General features: G+C 44.1%; 1 protein-coding gene across 4 annotated transcripts in view; it reads right to left on the bottom strand.

Annotated features, from left to right (window-relative positions):
* The window catches only part of BCAR3 (BCAR3 adaptor protein, NSP family member), a 130540-nt gene that overhangs the window by 61745 nt on the left and 49871 nt on the right, over positions 1 to 18924 (bottom strand). For 3 of the 4 annotated variants that reach the window (XM_087447139.1, XM_087447166.1, XM_087447130.1), the window contains exon 3: positions 16632 to 16671. In XM_087447139.1, the coding sequence (XP_087303265.1) occupies positions 16632 to 16671 (40 nt within the window). Of the gene's footprint in view, positions 1 to 16631; positions 16672 to 18924 lie in introns of those variants that run through there. The other variant, XM_004420823.3, reaches the window with a different exon arrangement.

The following is an 18924-nucleotide window of genomic DNA, read 5'->3' as shown; positions in this document are numbered from 1 at the left end:
GGCGGAGGAAAGGAGAGTTACCAGGCAGAGCAGCAGGAACCCACCTGGAGCATTCTCTAGGAACACCACACCAGCCTCAGGGCTGGGCCACTTGTGACAACAAATGTGGGAATTCTTCCAAGGCCAAACTATAAATCACAGGGGAATTCACAGCCCCTCTGCCCTCCCCCACCTATAACTTCTCTGTAACAGTGGTAGATATGACAAACTGGCAGGCAGTGGGTATCCACACACAAATAAACCAGGAGGGAGAGAATCTAGAGAAAGATGAGTGTAGGACTTGAAAAGATCAAAAACGAAATATCTCTGTAAAATCTAGCATTCATATGCCAAGATTTTACACATGTACCCTGAGCAGACAGAGACAATTAGAAACACAGCCTAATATACTTCTGATTCTGAAAATTCAGGGGAAAAAAATGGTGTAAATAGCAGATAGTGGGTATTACATTCAAAAGCTTTACCCTATGGCATGTGTATTCATACATGTAATGGATATATGAGCCAATCAAAATACTGAACACTGAATGGTCCAGGAGTGGACATGTGACCTGATTTAGAGCAATCAGAGTCCTTCCCTGGGATTTTTCAAACCAGAGCAGGAGAAGTCCCCTTTTCCCCTTGGATCATAAACTTTAAGATTATAAGCTTAGAACAGCCTATGACCATGCGCCCCCCACTACTTGGAGAAGCTGATCCGAGAGAATGTCGCCAATGTGCTGATAAGATGCAAGAGACCGAGAGTCTGAAGATGTCTTCCTTCCCCAGAACAGTCATCCACCCAGGCCACTCCACCCCTGCCCTTCCCAGTGTTAAATTTTCTAGCTCAGATCATCAGTTTGAGAGTTTACAGGTTCACTCTATCAGCGTGAGATTAGGTAAACTTGAGATCAAGATATAATATACCGTGTTGGGCTCTACTTGAGTTCTTATACTATGTTTAAGATGTGATCCCTATATCTGAGAAATGCTAAAAAGAAGCCAACATAAACTGATGTTACATGAAAACATATACAATATACACCCATTAATAACAGGGTTGTGCACTCGTGTTTCAGTGATGGGTGGAAATTAATGGTGCTTCACAGCCTACTCCAAGGACGTTCCATTAAAGAACTGAGTTGTCTTGAGTTTTCAAGGATAAAGTAGACATGAATTTGCCTGTGGGAAAAGGGAGAGGGATTCATGGAGCTGGAATGTCCTGTGCCACTGACTGTAGGTGTGAGTTTTGCTCCCACACCCAGCACCCCTCCCAGGCTAGGGGAAACCACTAACAAATGGCTCACTCAACTCTGTTTATACAGGCAACAGCACCATCTCACTTTCCTGGAGGATGTTTCCAAAGGCTATTCTGTTTTGTGGAAAGACAGAGGACCTGAACCAGAGGTACTGGCTGAGACATTCCCTTACTAAGGCCAGATGGACTTTACCAGGTATGATTGATGCCCTGGGGAGGCCAATTCTCATGACTTCTTTCTAGGAAACGAAATTTGCATCATCCCTAAAGTACATTCAGATCTTCCCAAATTTGCTCCTTACATAGTCCTTAAGTGGACACAGCCTGGAAGTAGCCTTAGAGCCCTGGTTCTCAGTCTGTGTGGCCCTATGGGGCTTCTATCGCCCATTGCTATTGCTCTACTTACCCCAGGAAGGAGCCCTAGCTCCAACTGTCTTCCAGCACACGGCTATTGAAGCTCTCATTAAAGTGATCTGTGTCCTTGTCTGTTGGCCTCAGGACCCAGGTCTTATTTATCATCATCATTCCTATGCCCAGCACAATATGTGAACAGGACAGGGGACAGTGAATGTTTGGAGATAGCATAGGGATTCTCAATCTGGGTCCACAAACACCTTGGAACTAAGACATACAACAGTGCACTTGCATATTTCCAGACACAGGGTTCTTATTCACTATATTTGCAAAAAGATAGGGAGCCCCTCCTCAAACAGATAAGAACCACAGAGGCATAAGACATGACTTGCCACACCAGGGTCACGGTTCTCACTGGGTGAATCAGCCTTGCCATCCCTGTGGCTGGACTAGGGCTGGTTCCCACGTTGGCCCTCAGAAGCACCTCTCTCAAACGATGAACTACCTGTGTTCCCAAACGGCAAGAGGCTCCCAGAACACAGGAATTCCTTACTCACACCACCTGTGCTCTGCGTGAGCAATCTTGGAATGCTCTGCAAACCAGGACATAAGAGGATGCAGCCCAGTTCTGCCTCGGCTCTTTCCAGTAAAGACGATGAGAGGAGAGAGGGGAAGAGACTGGGCCATAATGGACGCAGCTGGAACCACACAGACCCCTTCGAAAAACACCCACCTGGGCCTGGGAAAACTAAGAATCCAATTGGAGACTGGTGGTCACAGGAAACAGTCCATTAGTTTCATCATTTCTTCTGTACAAAAAGCTCTTTTGAGAGTGTGAATGGGGGCTTTATGTAGTAAGTTCTCACCCACAGGCTAATAAATATGTGAAATGGCCTCTCAGACCAGGTTCCTGCGGCCTGGACACTGAGGTCATTCAAGAAACAATTAGATGCCATCTGGAGAGAGCTGGGACTTGAAAGGAAATTGCCTTGGAGGGCCAAACAGCATGTTCTAGTTTCCAGGGTCTGACACATCCTTATCTTCACTGACATAAAGGAAGGATGGAGCTCAGCCAGCCAATCCATGCCGGGAGCAGAACAGGCAAATTCAGTAGCAATTAATAAAAGCTTAAGGATCAGGAGAGTGTTCATTTTCAGCCTGCCCCAAGTAAATTTATCCCTTGACTGCACTTTCACATCCAAGCTGGGCATCTTTGCCATAAACCAGACCTTGGCCTCACCAAGCTTTGGGTTTTCACGGTTTTACTATAAAGCAATTACTGCAGAATAGCGACTGCATCTGGCCCAGCTCTTTACAGTATATAATGAGCAGCAACGCCATCATATGAAATAGAGTTAGTATCTTTTGAAGCTCCACAATCCTCTCAATTGTGAAGAACAGGCCCACAACTGAGAACCTCATTTCTAGAATAGATTCTCATTTTTTTCTTATTTTTAAATGAAAATGTAATGTCTCTTCTTTATTAATAATCAGTATCTTTAAATATAAATGCAATTGTTGAGCAAGCTGGGTTAAAAAAACACTTAGCTAGAGAAAAAAATAAAGATTTAGATAAACAGGATGTGACTGTGTTCTAAGCGTTTCTGCAGCTTTCTAACAGCTCTTCTAATAGCTGGAGACACTCTGGGACGGCAGTGCTCAAAGTGTGGTCCGCGGGCCCATGCTGCTCTCTCAGGGAGTCTGTGAGGTCAAAACTATTTTCATAATAATGCTGCCACACTTTTTGCCTTTTCATTGGATGGACATTTATGCTGATAGAGCAAAAGCAATGATGGGTAAAACTGCAGAACTTTAGCACAAAGCCAGGGAGAGGCACCAAACTGGATAACTAGTCATTGCATTTCTTGACCACATTTGTTTTTAATTTATTTTTTAAATATTAAAAAATATATTTTTAAAATATTTCTTTAAAAAATAGTCGGTTCCACTTAAGAAGTCCCTGATGAAGCAGTAAGAATCACTCACTTTGTTACGTCTCGGCCCTTTAGTCCAGGTCTCTTTAATATTCTGAGTGATGAGGCAGGAAGCACACACGGCTCCTCTCCTGCATCCCCGAGCACACTGGCTGACTTGAGGGAAAGCAATTGTGCGATTAAACTGTGAGCTGAACTAGCTGCTTTTTCATGGAACCCCATTTTTACTTTAAAGAATGTCTGACAAACTGTGGTTATTCAGACATGGGTATTTATTTGGCAGATATTTCCTAAAGAATGAATAAAGTGAAAGACACTTTCCCTGAAGTGTCACTTCAAGGAAAACAACTGACAGTATTTGTTGCCAATGAAAACTTGAGCTTCCAACTGAAAATTAGAATTTTGGGAAACTTGTATTCACCACCACGAGTTTGACAGCTTCCCAATACTTTAATAATGATTGTTCTGAGTGGTGATATTAACAAATGTGAGTTTTTAATATTGTATAGTGAAATATGTTAACATTTGGAAGATCTGCATAACTCAGTAAACCAATATTTTTCAAATGACCAATGCATGATGGTACAAAATCATGCTTGGGTAAAAGATCCATTCAGATTGCCATACAGACCAATAGATTTTAAGGAAATAGATATGGTTTCAGATTCCACATTTCAGTGAACTTTTATGGAACTACAATTTTTCAAGTTTTAGCATAAGATCAAAAAATATCTCTAATTATCTGAAAAGGCTATTAAAATGCTCCTCTGAGGGGGGCAAAATGGGTGAAAGAGGTCAAAAGATACAAATTTCCAGTTATAAAGTGAATAAGTCATGGGGATATAATGTACAGCATTAGTGACTACAGTTAATAACACTGTATTTTATATTTGAAAGTAGCTATAAGAGAGTGGATCTTGAAAGTTCTTACTACCAGAAAAAAAATTTTTTTGTAACTATGTATAGTGATGGATGTTAACTGGACCTATTGTGGTGATTATTTTGAAATACATACAGATATTGAATTGTTACGTTGTACACCTGAAACTAATATAACGTTATATCAGTTATACCTCAATAAAAAAAATACTCCTCCCCTTTTGAATATATACCTGTGCAAGGCTAGATTTTCTTCAGACTTCAACCAAAACAACATTCTATTAGACCAGACACTAAAGAGATTTGCAAAAATGTAAAACCATACCATTCTTCTCACTAAATTTTGTTTTGGAAAATGATTATTTTTCATAAAAATACGTTATTTATATTCACATAATGGGTTTATTATTTTTAAATGAATTAAATAAACATTTAAAAACTCCTATATTTTAATTTCTAATACAATAATCCAATAGTTAAAACTCACATAACAAAGGCTCTTTGTGGCCCTCAATAATTTTTAAGAGTGAAAAGGAGTCTTGAGACCAAACAGTTTGAGAATTTCTGCTCTAATACATCTGGGCTACTTGTTTTACATAATTTTGATTGAGCCATGAGTTTTCAGCTTCATATCTATGGAATAGACTAAGGTATATAAATAAAGGGATGTTTTTATTTTTATAAGTAACTATCATAAAAGCACTAATGCTTATTAGAGAGAATCTGGAAACACAGAAATGTGAAAAACAAAACAAAACCTCCTTAGTTGCCAGGAAGTTCATTTTGACCTATTTCCTGACACTCAATCATTCTGCTCATAGGTTTTTATCTTACAGAAATTCTCGCATAAATGCACAGCAAGCCGTCTCAGCTGCAGGCAAGGCCATCTTTCCAGTACTGTGCTTCACTCTCTTCTCTCCCACCCCACATCCAACCCATCAGGAAATCCTGATGACTCTGCCCTCATATTATTTATCCAGAATCTCCCTTCTTCACCATCTCTTCTGCTATCACAGGCCTAAACTATCATCGTCCCTCGTCTAGACAGTCACAACGGCCTCCCCACTGATCTCCCTGCTCCTGCCTTTGCCCCCTGCAGTCTGCTAGCAACGTGGAAGCCAAAGTGATCCCGAGATGGCTCCCCCTCTCACTCAGTAAAAGTTAACGTCCTTACTCTGACATACAGGCCGCATGCAACCTGCCCCGTCCCCCTTTCATCACTTGCACATCCAGAACTCTCGCTCAAGTTCACCCTCTGCAGCCCTCTGGCCTCACAGCTGTTCCTCAGCGGAAGACGTGAGCGCCGGCTTCACTGCCTTGCCCTTGCTGTGTCCTCTTCCCCTTAGACATCACTTGACTTGCCCCTCCACTCAAAAGTCACCTTCTGCATGAGGCCTTCCCTGGCTATCCTATTTAAAATTTAACGCCCCTCATCCCCAACATTTCATAGTTTCTTTCCCTCTTGAATCTTTCCTGCTTAGCGCTCATCACTGCCTCACATGGTTTCCCTTGTTGTTTTCTCCCTCCTCCACCCCAGAATGTAAGCTGCACAGGGGCAGGGACACTGTTTTGTTCACTCCTGTGTCCTCAGCCCCCAGAACAGTGACCAGCAGATGGCAGACAATAAATTTGTTAAATGACTGTGACACATATATAACAAATATGACTATATTTGTTAAATAACTGCAAAACTTTTTAACAGGAAAACATTAGAAAGAACCCAATTGTCAGCAGGGAATTAGTTAAGTATAACTGTATTTCATACATTGGAATACCGGACAGTCATCCAAAAGAAGGAGGTGGACCCATATATTTAACATGGAATGATGTCCAATGAAAAAAGCAAGTTGCAAAGCAAGATGTAGTTATACAGGATTTTGGGCAATCAATCAATCAAATTGTTCCCAAACTCAGCCTTCTTGCTCTTTTAACAGTTCAAGCAGCTCAGAATTTCCCAAAAACACTTGAAATTTCCTCACTCTCTTCCCATTCAAGAAATATGAGAGTATCTACCATTCCCTTAAGACTCCCTCTGCTGCTCTCTCCTGCTCCCGTCAGGCTGGGCCCACACCATCCCACAGGCATGGGGTCTTCCCTGTCAATCTCTAACATGCTGATATCAGTCTCCTGCCTCACCTAATACCAGCTTCCTTCCTGCCAAGCTACCACTTTTTTCGGCTGTCAAATCACAATTCAAATATAATTTTTTCCAAGAAAACTTCTTGGTTACCACAGATAAAACTTCAGATGAATGCCAACCCCTCTACCTCAAAATCTACATACGGTATTGCAGCATCTTAGAGCTTTTCATCCAAGAATGTTAGACAATTCTAATAATAAAATGTCTTGACAATTTTAATGTCTTATATGAAGCCAATGAAAACCACTTGCCTTTTTATATACTTTAAACACAGCTCTTAGTTCTGAAGTTGTAAATATAATGTTATGGTACACTATTACATTTAGTATTAAAAGCTCCCCGAATATTTAGAAACTGAATTGTAGCCAAATGTTGCGCTGTTGTGACATGTGACTACCACTAGAGGGCAGAGTTTAACAGCAAACAATTTCAACGCTAAAAAGCCTGGCCTCCCATTTGGGGCTAAAGAGTTACTCTGGGACCCCACAGCCGATAACAAGATCTCCTAAGGAACTGATAGGTCTGAGCCATAGAGGTTCCCAGAACTACACCTTTTAAAGGTGTATATCTCTGCCTAAATGTGTGAGTATTTAAGGTAACAACACTGAACCCCCAGTTTTCATCCTATACCAGGTTGGCAAGAGGAAGGTAGATTGAGGTTAGGTGTGGGAACCTCCTTGCTGTCATGAAATAAAATCACTGAAGAATTTCTGGAAAATTTTTAGAGATGTGAGTGTTACCTGCTTTGGGAAACTTAAAGATCTTTGGCACAACCTCATTCCTTCTTCCCTCAATTTAAATGCCCTTTGCATCTGGTTGTATGTGGTCATCAGTCAGACAGTCAGTTGCTAAATACTTATTAAGAGGACAAGAAAAGGTTCTTGCCCTCAGAATCACATTCTAATGAGAAGTTGGTTGTTCTTTCTTTTTAAGCAAGCGAATAGCATTTGGGGCAAGTGCTATGAGGATAATATTCAGAGTAACAAGCTAGTGACTGGGAGGCTGCTTTTAGGGGGGTCAGGGAAGGTCTCTCTGAGGCAGTGAAATCTGAGTCAAGATGGACCAGCCACATAGAGAACTAGGGTGATATGACTAAACTAGTATTTACTGAGTGCAATCTACACGTCAGGCACTATGCTAACAACTTTACGTGTATTAACTCATTTAATCCCTACATTCTCTGATTTATTGAGCTCCAGAGAATTTCAGAAACCTACCCAAAGTCACACAACCAAGAAATGGCTAAGATGGGGCTTTGCATTTGTATTAGTTTCCTAGGGCTGCTATAACAAATTACCACAAACTTGGTGGGTTTAAAATAGAAATTTGGGGGGCCGGCCCTGTGGCATAGCGGTTAAGTGCACGCTCCCCTGCTGGCGGCCTGGGTTTGGATCCCGGGCATGCAGCGATGCACTGCTTGTCAGGCCATGCTGTGGCGGCGTCCCATATGAAGTGGAGGAAGATCCTCACGGATGTTAGCTCAGGACCAGTCTTCCTCAGCAAAAAGAGGAGGACTGGCATGGATGTTAGCTCAGGGCTGGTCTTCCTCACAAAAAAAAAAAAAAGAAAAAAAGAAATTTGTTCTCCCACAGTTCTGGAGGCTAGGAGTCCAAAATCAAGGTGTCAGCAGGGCCACACTCTTCCCGAAGGCTCTACGGGAGGATCTTTCCTTGCCTCTTCCTAGGTTGTAGTAGTTGCTGGCAATGCTCGGTGTTCCTTGGCTTGTGCACACATCAACCCCAATCTCTGCCTCTGTCATCACACGGCATTCTCGCTGTGTGTCCCTGTCTCCGCGTCCAAATGCCTCTCTTCTTATAAGGACACCAGTCACTGGATTAGGGCCCACTCTAACGCAGTATGACCTCATCTTAATTTGACCTTCTCTGCAAAGATCTTATTTCCAAGTAAGGTCACATTCACAGGTACTGGGAGTTAGGACTTCAACATATCTTTTGGGTTGACAAAATTCAACCCACAATAGCATCCCAGCACCCAGTTCAAATCACTCAGTTGTTCTACCTCAAAAGAACCTTCCAGGCCGAGGGAAAGGCAAAGACCCAGGGACAGTAGGAAAAGCCAGCATGGAGGAGTATAGTGACTAAGACGGATGGCAGGCAATGAGGTTAGAGGTAGACAGGCCACATGGGGAGGACTTTGAAGTCCAATTATAAAGCTGAGTCTGGTCAGAAGCCATAGCTTTAATGCTTCCACGCAGGTTAGTTTTCCAGTCTCTTCGCCATCTCTCATACTATTTAGGATCTTGGAAGAGTCCTCTTCTTTCAGCCGGGGATGAAGCCTCAGCACAGACTACGAATGTGAATTTGGCCTTATTTCGCTCACAGGCCAGACCAGGCTCCTTCAAGCACCTCCAGAGGGCAGGTCCCGGGTTTGACGGTGATTCAAACCATCAAATTCAGGAGGCCCAGGGAGAATTCACTTCTGACTTGGGACATGAAGAAAACTCATCTCGGGCTGCACTGGCAGCGCAATATCTGGCCTGAGGAGTTGTTCAGACAAGCCCCAGGCAAGAGCAGTCACCATGCAAGCTTTTGTGCTGTCCCCCCACACCTGTTCATCCAGCAGAGCTGAAGATGCCAGACATGATGGGCGCAGCAGAGAGATGCTCCTCACAGCAGACAGGTCTACTCCACGAGATGCTGAGATGCGTCCAAATTGTGCAGCATTGCAACAGCATCGTCTCTGTGATTGGGCAAGATCACACAACTTGCACAAGGACTCACTGCTGTGTCATCAAGCAAGATAAAAGTGATGACAACGAGGCAAGGTTGCACCATGGAAGTGTCCTCGTGAAAAGGTGGAATTTTTGTTGAAAGCCTAATACATATTATTGGGAGGCCAAACAGGGACAGTGTACATGCATACAGTCTAGAGCAGGGATGGGCAAACCTTTTCTGTAAAGTGCCAGATAGTAAATATTTCAGGCTTTGCTGTCCGCCCATTCTGTCACAACTACTCAACTCCACCATTATAGTGCTAAAGTAGCAATATGTAAATGAATGGGTGTGGCTGTTTCAATAAAACTATTTATGCACATTGAAATTTGAATTTTATAATTTTCACATTCTTCTTTTGATTTTTTAAAAAACCATTTAAAAACATAAAATCCGTTTTTAGCTTGTAGGCCATACAATAACAGGCGGTAGGCCAGATTTGGTCTCAGGCTGTAGTTTGCTGATCCCCCCAGCCAAATGATATCCCAAAATGCTCACGAATTAACTAAATGTCACTGTGGTAACAAGGCCTCCAATTGGAAAACTCCTTTCCTCCCCTAAAATAGTTACTCGCTGCTGGCAAGATGCCAGCTCTCGTGAACTCTGGAATCACCCCTGGCTTCCTCTCTCACCTCTTCCATTTAAGTCCTGCCAGGAACTGTCAAATCACCTAATAAAATGGCTCTTAATTCTATCTCCAAAATGCCTCCAGCACTGGCCCTGACTTGCCATTCCTTCTGCCACTATCTCAGGTTAGGCTCCTGATAACACTTTCCTCCCACCCGCCTGCCTCCACCGAACAATTACTAACACATGGTATATGCTCAGAACTGTCTGCTGAATGAGCCAATGCAGTAAAGTATCCACCAGCTCAGCACTTTCTCCATCTGATCAGCAGTCTGATGTGGCCATCTCAAAACCAAAAACTTCCCCAACCGAGGTGGCAGCACGCAAGGGCTAAAATATGTTAAGGTTTAGCTCGCTTTTTTCAAGTCAGGCTCACCGAGGTATAGTTTGCCTACAGTAAGAATCACCCTTTTTAGTACAGTTCTATGAGCCTGGAAACAACCACAATCAAGGTATTTCTATCATCCTCCAAAGTTCCCTCATTCTCTTTTGCAGTGATCTCTCCCCCTACCTCTTTTTCACCATTAACCTGTTTTCTGCCACTATAAGTTTTTATATGTATCCAACAGTCCATTCTTTCTCATGGCTAAATAGTATGCTCAAGTCTGGATGGACTACAGTTTAACCATTCACCAGGTGAAGGACATTTGAGTTGTTTCCAGTTTTTGTCAATAATATCACTATAAACGTTCACGTACAGATTTTTAAATAGACGTGTTTTCATGATAAGGTTTCACTTTTTATGAATGGCTGCATTTTCACAGACTGTAGGATAACATTCTATTGAACGAGGGACTGTCCTCCATCCCCATTCTTCTATCTTCCCACGCTGCCCTGGTAATTTTTTAAAATTGTAGTAACATTCAACTTCTCAAGAATATTTGCAGGGACTGTTTTTGGGGCGGAGCGGGAGAAGCGGAGGAGCTCTCTTTCGTTCCTCCGAATGTGAGCCCCGGGGGCTGTGTCACGTTCACTGCTGGCAGCGTTTGATCTTCTGGTCCCGCAGGAGACGGAGCTGGCTCTGTGGATGTGCACACTCAGGCAAAAACCTGCACAGCCAGCCAATCGGGCCATTATTTGGTTCATGTAACTTGTTAAAATCTCACGGAATGTACAGCCTGCCATTGTTTTTGTAAGTCCCTTTCATGACTTTGTTAGCTGGCTAATTCAGAGCAGACTGGCCTGTTTTCCCTACTGGAAGAAAAGCCTTTCCTCAAAAACAGCTATTTAACCGTGACCATGGCTGCAGCCATCTTGAGCACAAAGAGGGAGCTAAAGTCACGCCGCCCTCTCTCCCACCGGGGTCTCCCACAGCCAGGCCACTTATTCTTGGCGCTGGAATTCGCATAATTACTCCTCTTTTAATCTGCGGGGTGACCTAATGTAGCCCCAGCCGACTGCAGGAAACAGCCTTGCTGAGATCTGGGCCTTGGGCAGTCTGTCATGTCTGTAAGACCCTCTCAGAGAGAGCATTTTTGGAGCGTTAACCCCATAAGGCACAGACTTCCAAGTGGCTCTGGGCTCCTGCCCGCCCATGCGCACTCTGGAGGGAGGAGAAGTCCAGGGGGCTGGTCCCCCCTCAGGATAACAGCTCCAGTCCTGTCCCTTCTCCTCCTAACCCGCAAAGCAAGATCAGAAACTGCAAATCATTTTATAAAAGCTCACAAGTGGTTCTAGCAAGAATCCACCCAGGCCGACTACAAAAGAAAGGATATTTGTTCACTAGGAAGCCAGCCAGGAACAAAAGGCTGCATTCCGACTCAGACACTTGCTAACTGCGGTCGCCTGGAGAGCAGGCCTTTGTCCCCAGGCCGGCATTGTGCTGTTTACAACCCGGCCACGAAGATGGGCTTGCCTACATCTCAGCTCATTTGAAAAACAGTCATCCCAATTTTTTTCTACTTCGCTATATTTTCCAGTTTACGTTTCTTAAGGAAAATTTATTTTAAAATGAAAAATCTATATAAATATTTCTTCTAAAAGAAAAATCACCCAGCTCTGCCCTAGCCAATCATCTCTTCCCCTAAAAACTATACTTTTAAACAATTCCCCAAAAACAGACTCTTCATTAAAATGACTGTTAAGCCTTGTGTGTAAGGAAGCTAGAAAGAATTAGAATCTTCAGCCTAAAAGGAAGATATGTGTAAAAGGGCAGGAGAAAGGAAATAATATAAATGTATAAAATTTAGTGTGTGCAGGTTGGGAGGCAACTCCTGAAGCTCAGAGAAGTAGCCCCAGGAAAAAAATGAAAAGAATGATAAACAGTGAAAATGAAAGGTGGGTGATTTCATAAGTTCAAGAAGGGTTACAAAAGGGAAAGCACAGTGGATCACGACAGCACGTGCAGGATTGTTGGAGTCAATCTCCAGTCTTTCTAGATAATATGACGAGTAAGCAATTATCATCTGTCACATCCTCGGCCTTAATGTCTGAGACAACATGAAATGCCACCTTGTTCCAATCAGTACGGCAATTTCATTGTCAAGAGTGATAGATTCATTAAGAACCTCTTCCCACTTGTTAAAAAACCTTCCCCTCCAGCCTATCACAGGCACAGAGGATCCCAAAAATGTTAAACTAGAAGGGAGGTTGGCCCACCCCCGAATTCTAGTTGTGGGGAAGATAGAGCCCATAGAGAGAAGGTGCTAAGTCCAAGGTCACACTCCTCATTAGAACAGGGTAGACGGGCTTGTACAACTTGGAGTCTCCTATTGGAATGATACCTAGGAAGGTTAACACACTGAGCGTCATTTATTCACCTCTTAGTACACTCATTTTATCAAATGTTCTAAGCAGTTACCTGACACAGGTCTAAGAAACTAGACACAGAGTAACTACATTTTAATGGGGGTAAAAATATGACAAAAACCAAATGGGGGCAGTAAACAGGTAAAGCAGCCCAGAAGATAAACTCTACTGCACAGTTTTGCCTAGGGCTATCTCCTCTAAAAGCTATTTCCTCTGTTTAAAAAAAAATTTGGTTTTATCTAGGGTAAGGTATGCTAGGTACGCAGAGGAAAATTCCAGAACTGTACACCACTGACAAAATCACTAGGGACTAAAGAGCAGGAGGAAGGCTGAGCTGCTGTGGACGGTTCTGCTTTCCAACCTGGAGGAAGCGGTTTCTTTCAGATACAGTGAAAGAGAATCAATTATATTTGATTACGGATAAGGATCTCACGATTATATAAAACAGTTAAAATCAGACTTGCAAGATGATCATGTTTTAAGCTACTGTGAGGAAAAAAAAAATGTGGGGAAAGGAGAGGGCTACAAAAACAAGGAAAAAGTAGAAAAAGAAAAAACAAAACTCTCCTCTCTAATAGTCAGAATCGAAGAGCCAGAAACAGTGGAGAACGAGATTTCAAAATCCCTGGGTTGCTTCGGCTGTAATTTCCTTATCACATCCAAACAGGGAACCCAGCCGGCAGGGTCTAGGTGCTGCTGGGAGGCCCCAGCAACAGGTGAGCCTGCCGGAGGAGGTAAAAGAAGGCCACACAGCCCTGGGCTTCCCAGCCGGGCACACTTCCCTCCATCCCACGCACAGAGGAGCTACTCGTAGCCTAGCAACCGCGGACCGGGTGCCCTTTCACACCGTATTCATGTGGTGCAGTGCGAGCTGCAGGACGCAGAGTACGCAAACTGCACAGGACTGAATTCTGGATTCATGCTCTACCCAGCTCTCTCCTGCCGCAACACTGCAGTCCCCTCGCCCGCTAGTTAACGGGTCAGCCTCAGCGCCTCCTCCTCCCCAGGCCCAAGGAGGTAGGAGGTGGTCTCAGACCTCTCTCTCATATCTGGACACTGGGAAAACCAGGTGAAGATGGTTAGAAAGTCTCTGATGGGAAGGAGAGCGGCATTTAAAAACACAGAGCTGGGGGGCCGCCCGCTGGCGTAGTGGTTAAGTGCGCGCTCCTCTTCCGCGGCCCAGGGTTCCCGGGTTCGGAACCCTGCGCACAGGGATGCACCGCTTGTCAAGCCATGCTGTGGCGGCGTCTCATATAAAGTAGAGGAAGATGGGCATGGATGTTAGCTCAGGGCCAGTCTTCCTCAGAAAAAAAGAGGAAGATTGGCATCGGTTGCTAGCTCAGGGCTGATCTTCCTCACAAAAAACAAAACAAACCCACAGAGAGCAACCTGCGACTGGAGGTCCCAACAGGATGAGAACTGCTGTCTATTGGCCACACCTGGGTGCTTCCAATGCTGAGAGACTGTCGGCGATCAAACTGCCCCCCATTCTGAGGTCACAATAAGTCCCTGAAAATTTGGTATCTTGATTCTGGTTTGCTTTAGGCTGATAAATCTGAATCTACAAGAAGGGCCCACATGATCAACACAGTTTACACAGAATCTCTACTTTTCTCCATGCCCAACAGGGAGTAAGTGCACAAGAGGATTGCAGGGAAGAAGCAGCTCAGAGTCAGGGAGGCCAAACGGCACCCCACTTTATCTACAACTCTCACCTAGCTCCATTATCTTCAGGCACCCTCCAGTCACCAAGCACCAACGGGCACCGATTTACAAGGCCTTCGTGCCATGGACTCATCAGCCAGGCTCCAGAGAGCAGCTAACTCTTAGAAATGCTAGGATGGGCCTGCGCTGGCCCAAGAAGACTGACACATGGGTCCATTCGGATCTTGAGGTCAAAGGCCTCTATGAACGTGCTTTCAGAGCTTTAGTGCCCATGGAGGCAAATGGACATACCCCACATTCACCCAACAAATCCCCAAGCCATCCCCCCAAACCAAGGGCAAAATGAGAAAGAAAAACATATGTGATGCATCCAGGAGGAACATAGAGACTTCATTTATAAAGCTCTGACTAGACTCAGACAAGGTTAGGAGCAAAGAGCAACCTTCAGGACACCTCAGCAACTCCTTGAAAAGGAGGACCCCTTAGGCCACCAAGAGCAGTTCCATCACATCTCACTGCTGGGGAAGCCAAGGAGAGCCCAGCTAGACAGAAGCCACTGACGACCCCAGTATTTCTTCTTAGTCAACACGACTCAACTCACAATGACCAATATTCATGAATGAGATGCAATAGCTTACATAATAGTAAAACAGGTCATTCCAACAGAATAGCATTCCAAAAGCTATGTTAAGCTTTAGAATTCATCATTGGATTATCTCAAAAGTTTGGACTTTTGTAAAAGAAAAAACTAGTTACTGGAGTAAGGGAAGGGGGTATGCTTGCTGAGCACAGCCTGAGTGCACCTACAGTGGGAGACAGACAATTTCTGAATCCTGGCATGGAGAGAGTTTTAAGAGGCTACTGTGATCTACACACTGTATAATTCTAGGGCACATGTTTTATGTTATCTTCAAGTCAAATCATAGTCTCTGCGAATAGTGTCCCCTAATGCTTTGCAGTGCACAACCTGCACAAAAACACGTGTGAAGCATCCAGGAGAGACACAGACATCATTTATAAAGCTCTGACCAGATTTGGACGTGGCAGCCCCGTTGGTTTAGGATTACAGATTTGCTGCAGTGAAACTACAGTTCAGATATAGGCTGGGTCTAAGACAGGGGAAAAAATAAGACCCACCTCCGTTCTAACAGACTTTACTCTGACTGCCTCAAGTGACCAAGAGATCCTACTGGAGCCTTCTCCTCTCCCATCCATCCTCTGGTCTAATGAGGGAAGAAATGCCAAAAATGGGGCAGGCGCAGGGACACAAAAAAGCAACAGGCCTAAATATTCCTAAACTGGGATGCTGCCCTTGGAATAATGAAGATATGGAATGTGGCTCCTTGGAGGCAAGCACCTTAAATCCTTAAAGCACCTTAAAAAAACATGGCAAAGCACCCATGCCATGATTTCTCCTAAAAATCAATCACATGTGTTGTCATAAATCCAAGACACTAAGTGTGACAAATCAGAGTTTTCTTTTCTGTAGTAGGTACCAGATTTAACTACACTTCTCAAAAATAAAATAAATCAAACATACACACTGGAAAAATGAGGGGCAGAGGGAAGAAGTGAGAAGCACCTTTTCTTTCTGCTCAGAAGGAGAACATTGCTTAGAAGTGTGGAATAATTAGAAGCATTGAATGTCAGCTCCACTGGAAGGTAACGTATTACCACAGCTCATGGTTCCAGATTAGCCACCGAACAAGGGGGTGGCTGATGGAAAGGAAAGGACGGCTCAAAAAACCTCAGGGAGCCTTCATTGCTCCACTGATGACAAACACAGGTTCACAATTCCTCATCTACCATTCTAAACTCCAAAAAAACCTGAAAACTGAAATTTTTAAAATAACTCATTTGGCAGCAAAACAAACATGACCTCATTTGGTGGCAAAACACGACCTAAACTGTGAAATCATTTGTGTCTATTCATCCCACTTAGTGTGAATATTCTTACAGTTCACTGCTGAAATAATGAGTTTGATTATGGGGTGCTGAGCCTAGATCCCTTTGGGGGTGTTATACAGATGTATCATATTACCTTTCTAAAAAAATTCTGAATTTTAAAACACATCTGGCCCTCAGAGTTTCAGCTAAGGGGGAAAAGATTGTAGACCTATAAGAGGGTGACGTTAGACCCCTACAAAGGTTACTACAGGCCCAAGAGAGTCAAAGTACCCCGGGGTACTTTGGTTGTTTCAATCTAACCCAGTTCCTACACAAGCCAGACTGCAGCATTATCTGGCAACATTGTGTTAGAAATGGGAACTCTATTACACCGAGTTCCCATTACATGTTAAATCCTGGTTTCCTACCTTCACATATTCCAGAGTTGGGTCCAGAAGATGCTGATCCCTGAAAAGAGAAAATATAAACATGAGAACTGGGAACAATGCATGCTTACATTGAGTAAAATGTATCTAATGTTATTTCACCCTTTTCATTCAAATTATCAAGATGGGCCCACCTCCCAGACAATACTCACAGCAGACAGATTAGGAAATTAGAACAGACACAGATTCCTTTCATGGTGTGTGTTGAGGAGGGTTGAGGTTAGGACCTAGAAGCTCCACATGCTTTCCTGTCAAATTCTGGCTCCAAATATTAGACTATTTATGTGTTAATTCTAGATTCACTTGAAATTAGCCTAAAAGTCTGAAGCAGACTTGGAGAGAAGTGGGAGTAAGATAGGACTGGATGTCCCAACGTGCAGCACTTTGGACCAGGAAGCTGTGTCATGCCCACTTTGACAGAAAATGGAGGCTCAGGAGGGCAGAGTGGCTGCCCAAGGTCACCCAGCACCCGGGGGAGTGAGAGAACAGTCTTGTACCCAGCTCTGCTTCTCAACTGCATCTTCCACTTTTTTGTGTGTGAGGAAGATCAGCCCTGTGCTAACATCTGCCAATCCTTCTCTTTTTTTGCTGAGGAAGACTGGCCCTGGGCTAACATCTGTGCCCATCTTCCTCCACTTTACATGGGACGCCGCCACAGCATGGCTTGACAAGTGGTGCATCGGCCCGCGCCCGGGATCCGAACCGGCAAACCTCGGGCCGCCGCCGCAGAGCGCGCGCACTTAACCACTTGTGCCACTGAGCCGGCCCCATCTTCCACTGTTTTATCGCTGGCTCGATTACCCACCCACTGGTGTCAGGCTGAGCAATTCATCCTAATTTCCTTTGGTGCCCAGTGTTTTTTCTCTCCCAATCTGTCTGCCCATGTCTATCAAAATAATACGTTGGGATTAACTAGACAATTAAAAGTATACAGCAGCAAGTGACACTGAGGAGGCTGACATTATAGAAAGTGGAAGAGGATCTGACCAAGGCAGAGGAGAGGAGGGGGAGACATGAGAGTTGATGTTTTCAGTGCTTGCTGAGTTACAGCGAGTGCCCCCCTGGAGAGAGGATGTGAAAAGACAGCTGCCTTCAGAGACTTAAGCTTCAAAAAATCAACACATCCCCCGCAGAGATGAGATCACTTTTTAAAGGGCAGAACGGCTATGAAGCCTGTAACACGAGTCTTCTCAAGGGGTGGGGTGTGGGGGTCTTAGTATATTTACAGAAAGAACGTGTCCATCAGAAGGCAGGGATCCCCACCGACAAGTCATCTCCGAAAGGATGAGCTCAACCCCCCAACCCGCGGGCCTACACGTTTCCCTGGTTACAGAGAGACCCTCCCCGGGAGACTGTAGCACTACTCCCCGGAACGGGATGCCCGAACACAAGGAGTCCGACCCCACAGCTCTGGGACACGACCAGCTTGTGGTGGGATGGATCCAACCCCCAAAGTCATTCTTGCACTGGTCTGTCCATTTAGGGCTGCAAAAGGCGCATGCGCAGAGACAGGCTAGCGTCGAGAAGCTCCTCTCTGTGCAAACAGATTAGGTTCTGAAATGAGTCGCTTTGTAGGGCCAAAGGATCTGAGAAGAACTTAAGCTCGCAGTCCCTGGGTGCATTCCCATCACGGCGGGGTATAAGCACTCTTTCAAAGCCTTAAAACCAGGCATACTTGCTGCCTTCAAGCTGGTGGGCGTTTATCAGGCATCTTTTCCCAAAGCAGCCAAGTCTGTCTGCTCTGCCGAGTCACCACCTTTCCTGCCGCAAACTCTGGACGTCATGTTGATGTCATCAGGCTTTGCATCCGTGGAACCACCCGGCTAGTGACTAAAAACTTCGTCAGCAGCACTTTCCCTGTGCTCCCTTTTAAGTTCTCAAACCCCCGGTTTTCTACAAAATTAACATTTTAGGCTTACAGGCATCCAGTCTTATGCTAATCATCTGGCCCAGTTGTCTTCTGGCCCTGGGAGTAAGTGCAGAAAGATAATCACCGAAATGCTGTCTCTCATTTTCTTCAAATTTCTATTTTTATGTACATTTAAAAATGTACATTATATACATTCATACATACATATCAACGCATGGACAAACAGTATAGGTGTGTGCTGTTTAAATCAATGGTTCTTAAATGTTTTTGGTCTCAGGATCTCTTTACACTAAATTATTGAGGACCCTGAAGAGGTTTTGTTCATGTGCATTATATCTACTGATTATTGATAAAATAAAACTGAGAAATTTTCAAAATTTTTATTCATTAATTAATATTTTAGAA

The sequence above is a fragment of the Ceratotherium simum genome, chromosome 2, assembly GCF_057802395.1.
Source record: "Ceratotherium simum simum isolate JZ-2026a chromosome 2, ASM5780239v1, whole genome shotgun sequence".
Classification (NCBI taxonomy): domain Eukaryota; kingdom Metazoa; phylum Chordata; class Mammalia; order Perissodactyla; family Rhinocerotidae; genus Ceratotherium; species Ceratotherium simum.
This window is presented reverse-complemented; position numbering and strand designations above follow the sequence as displayed.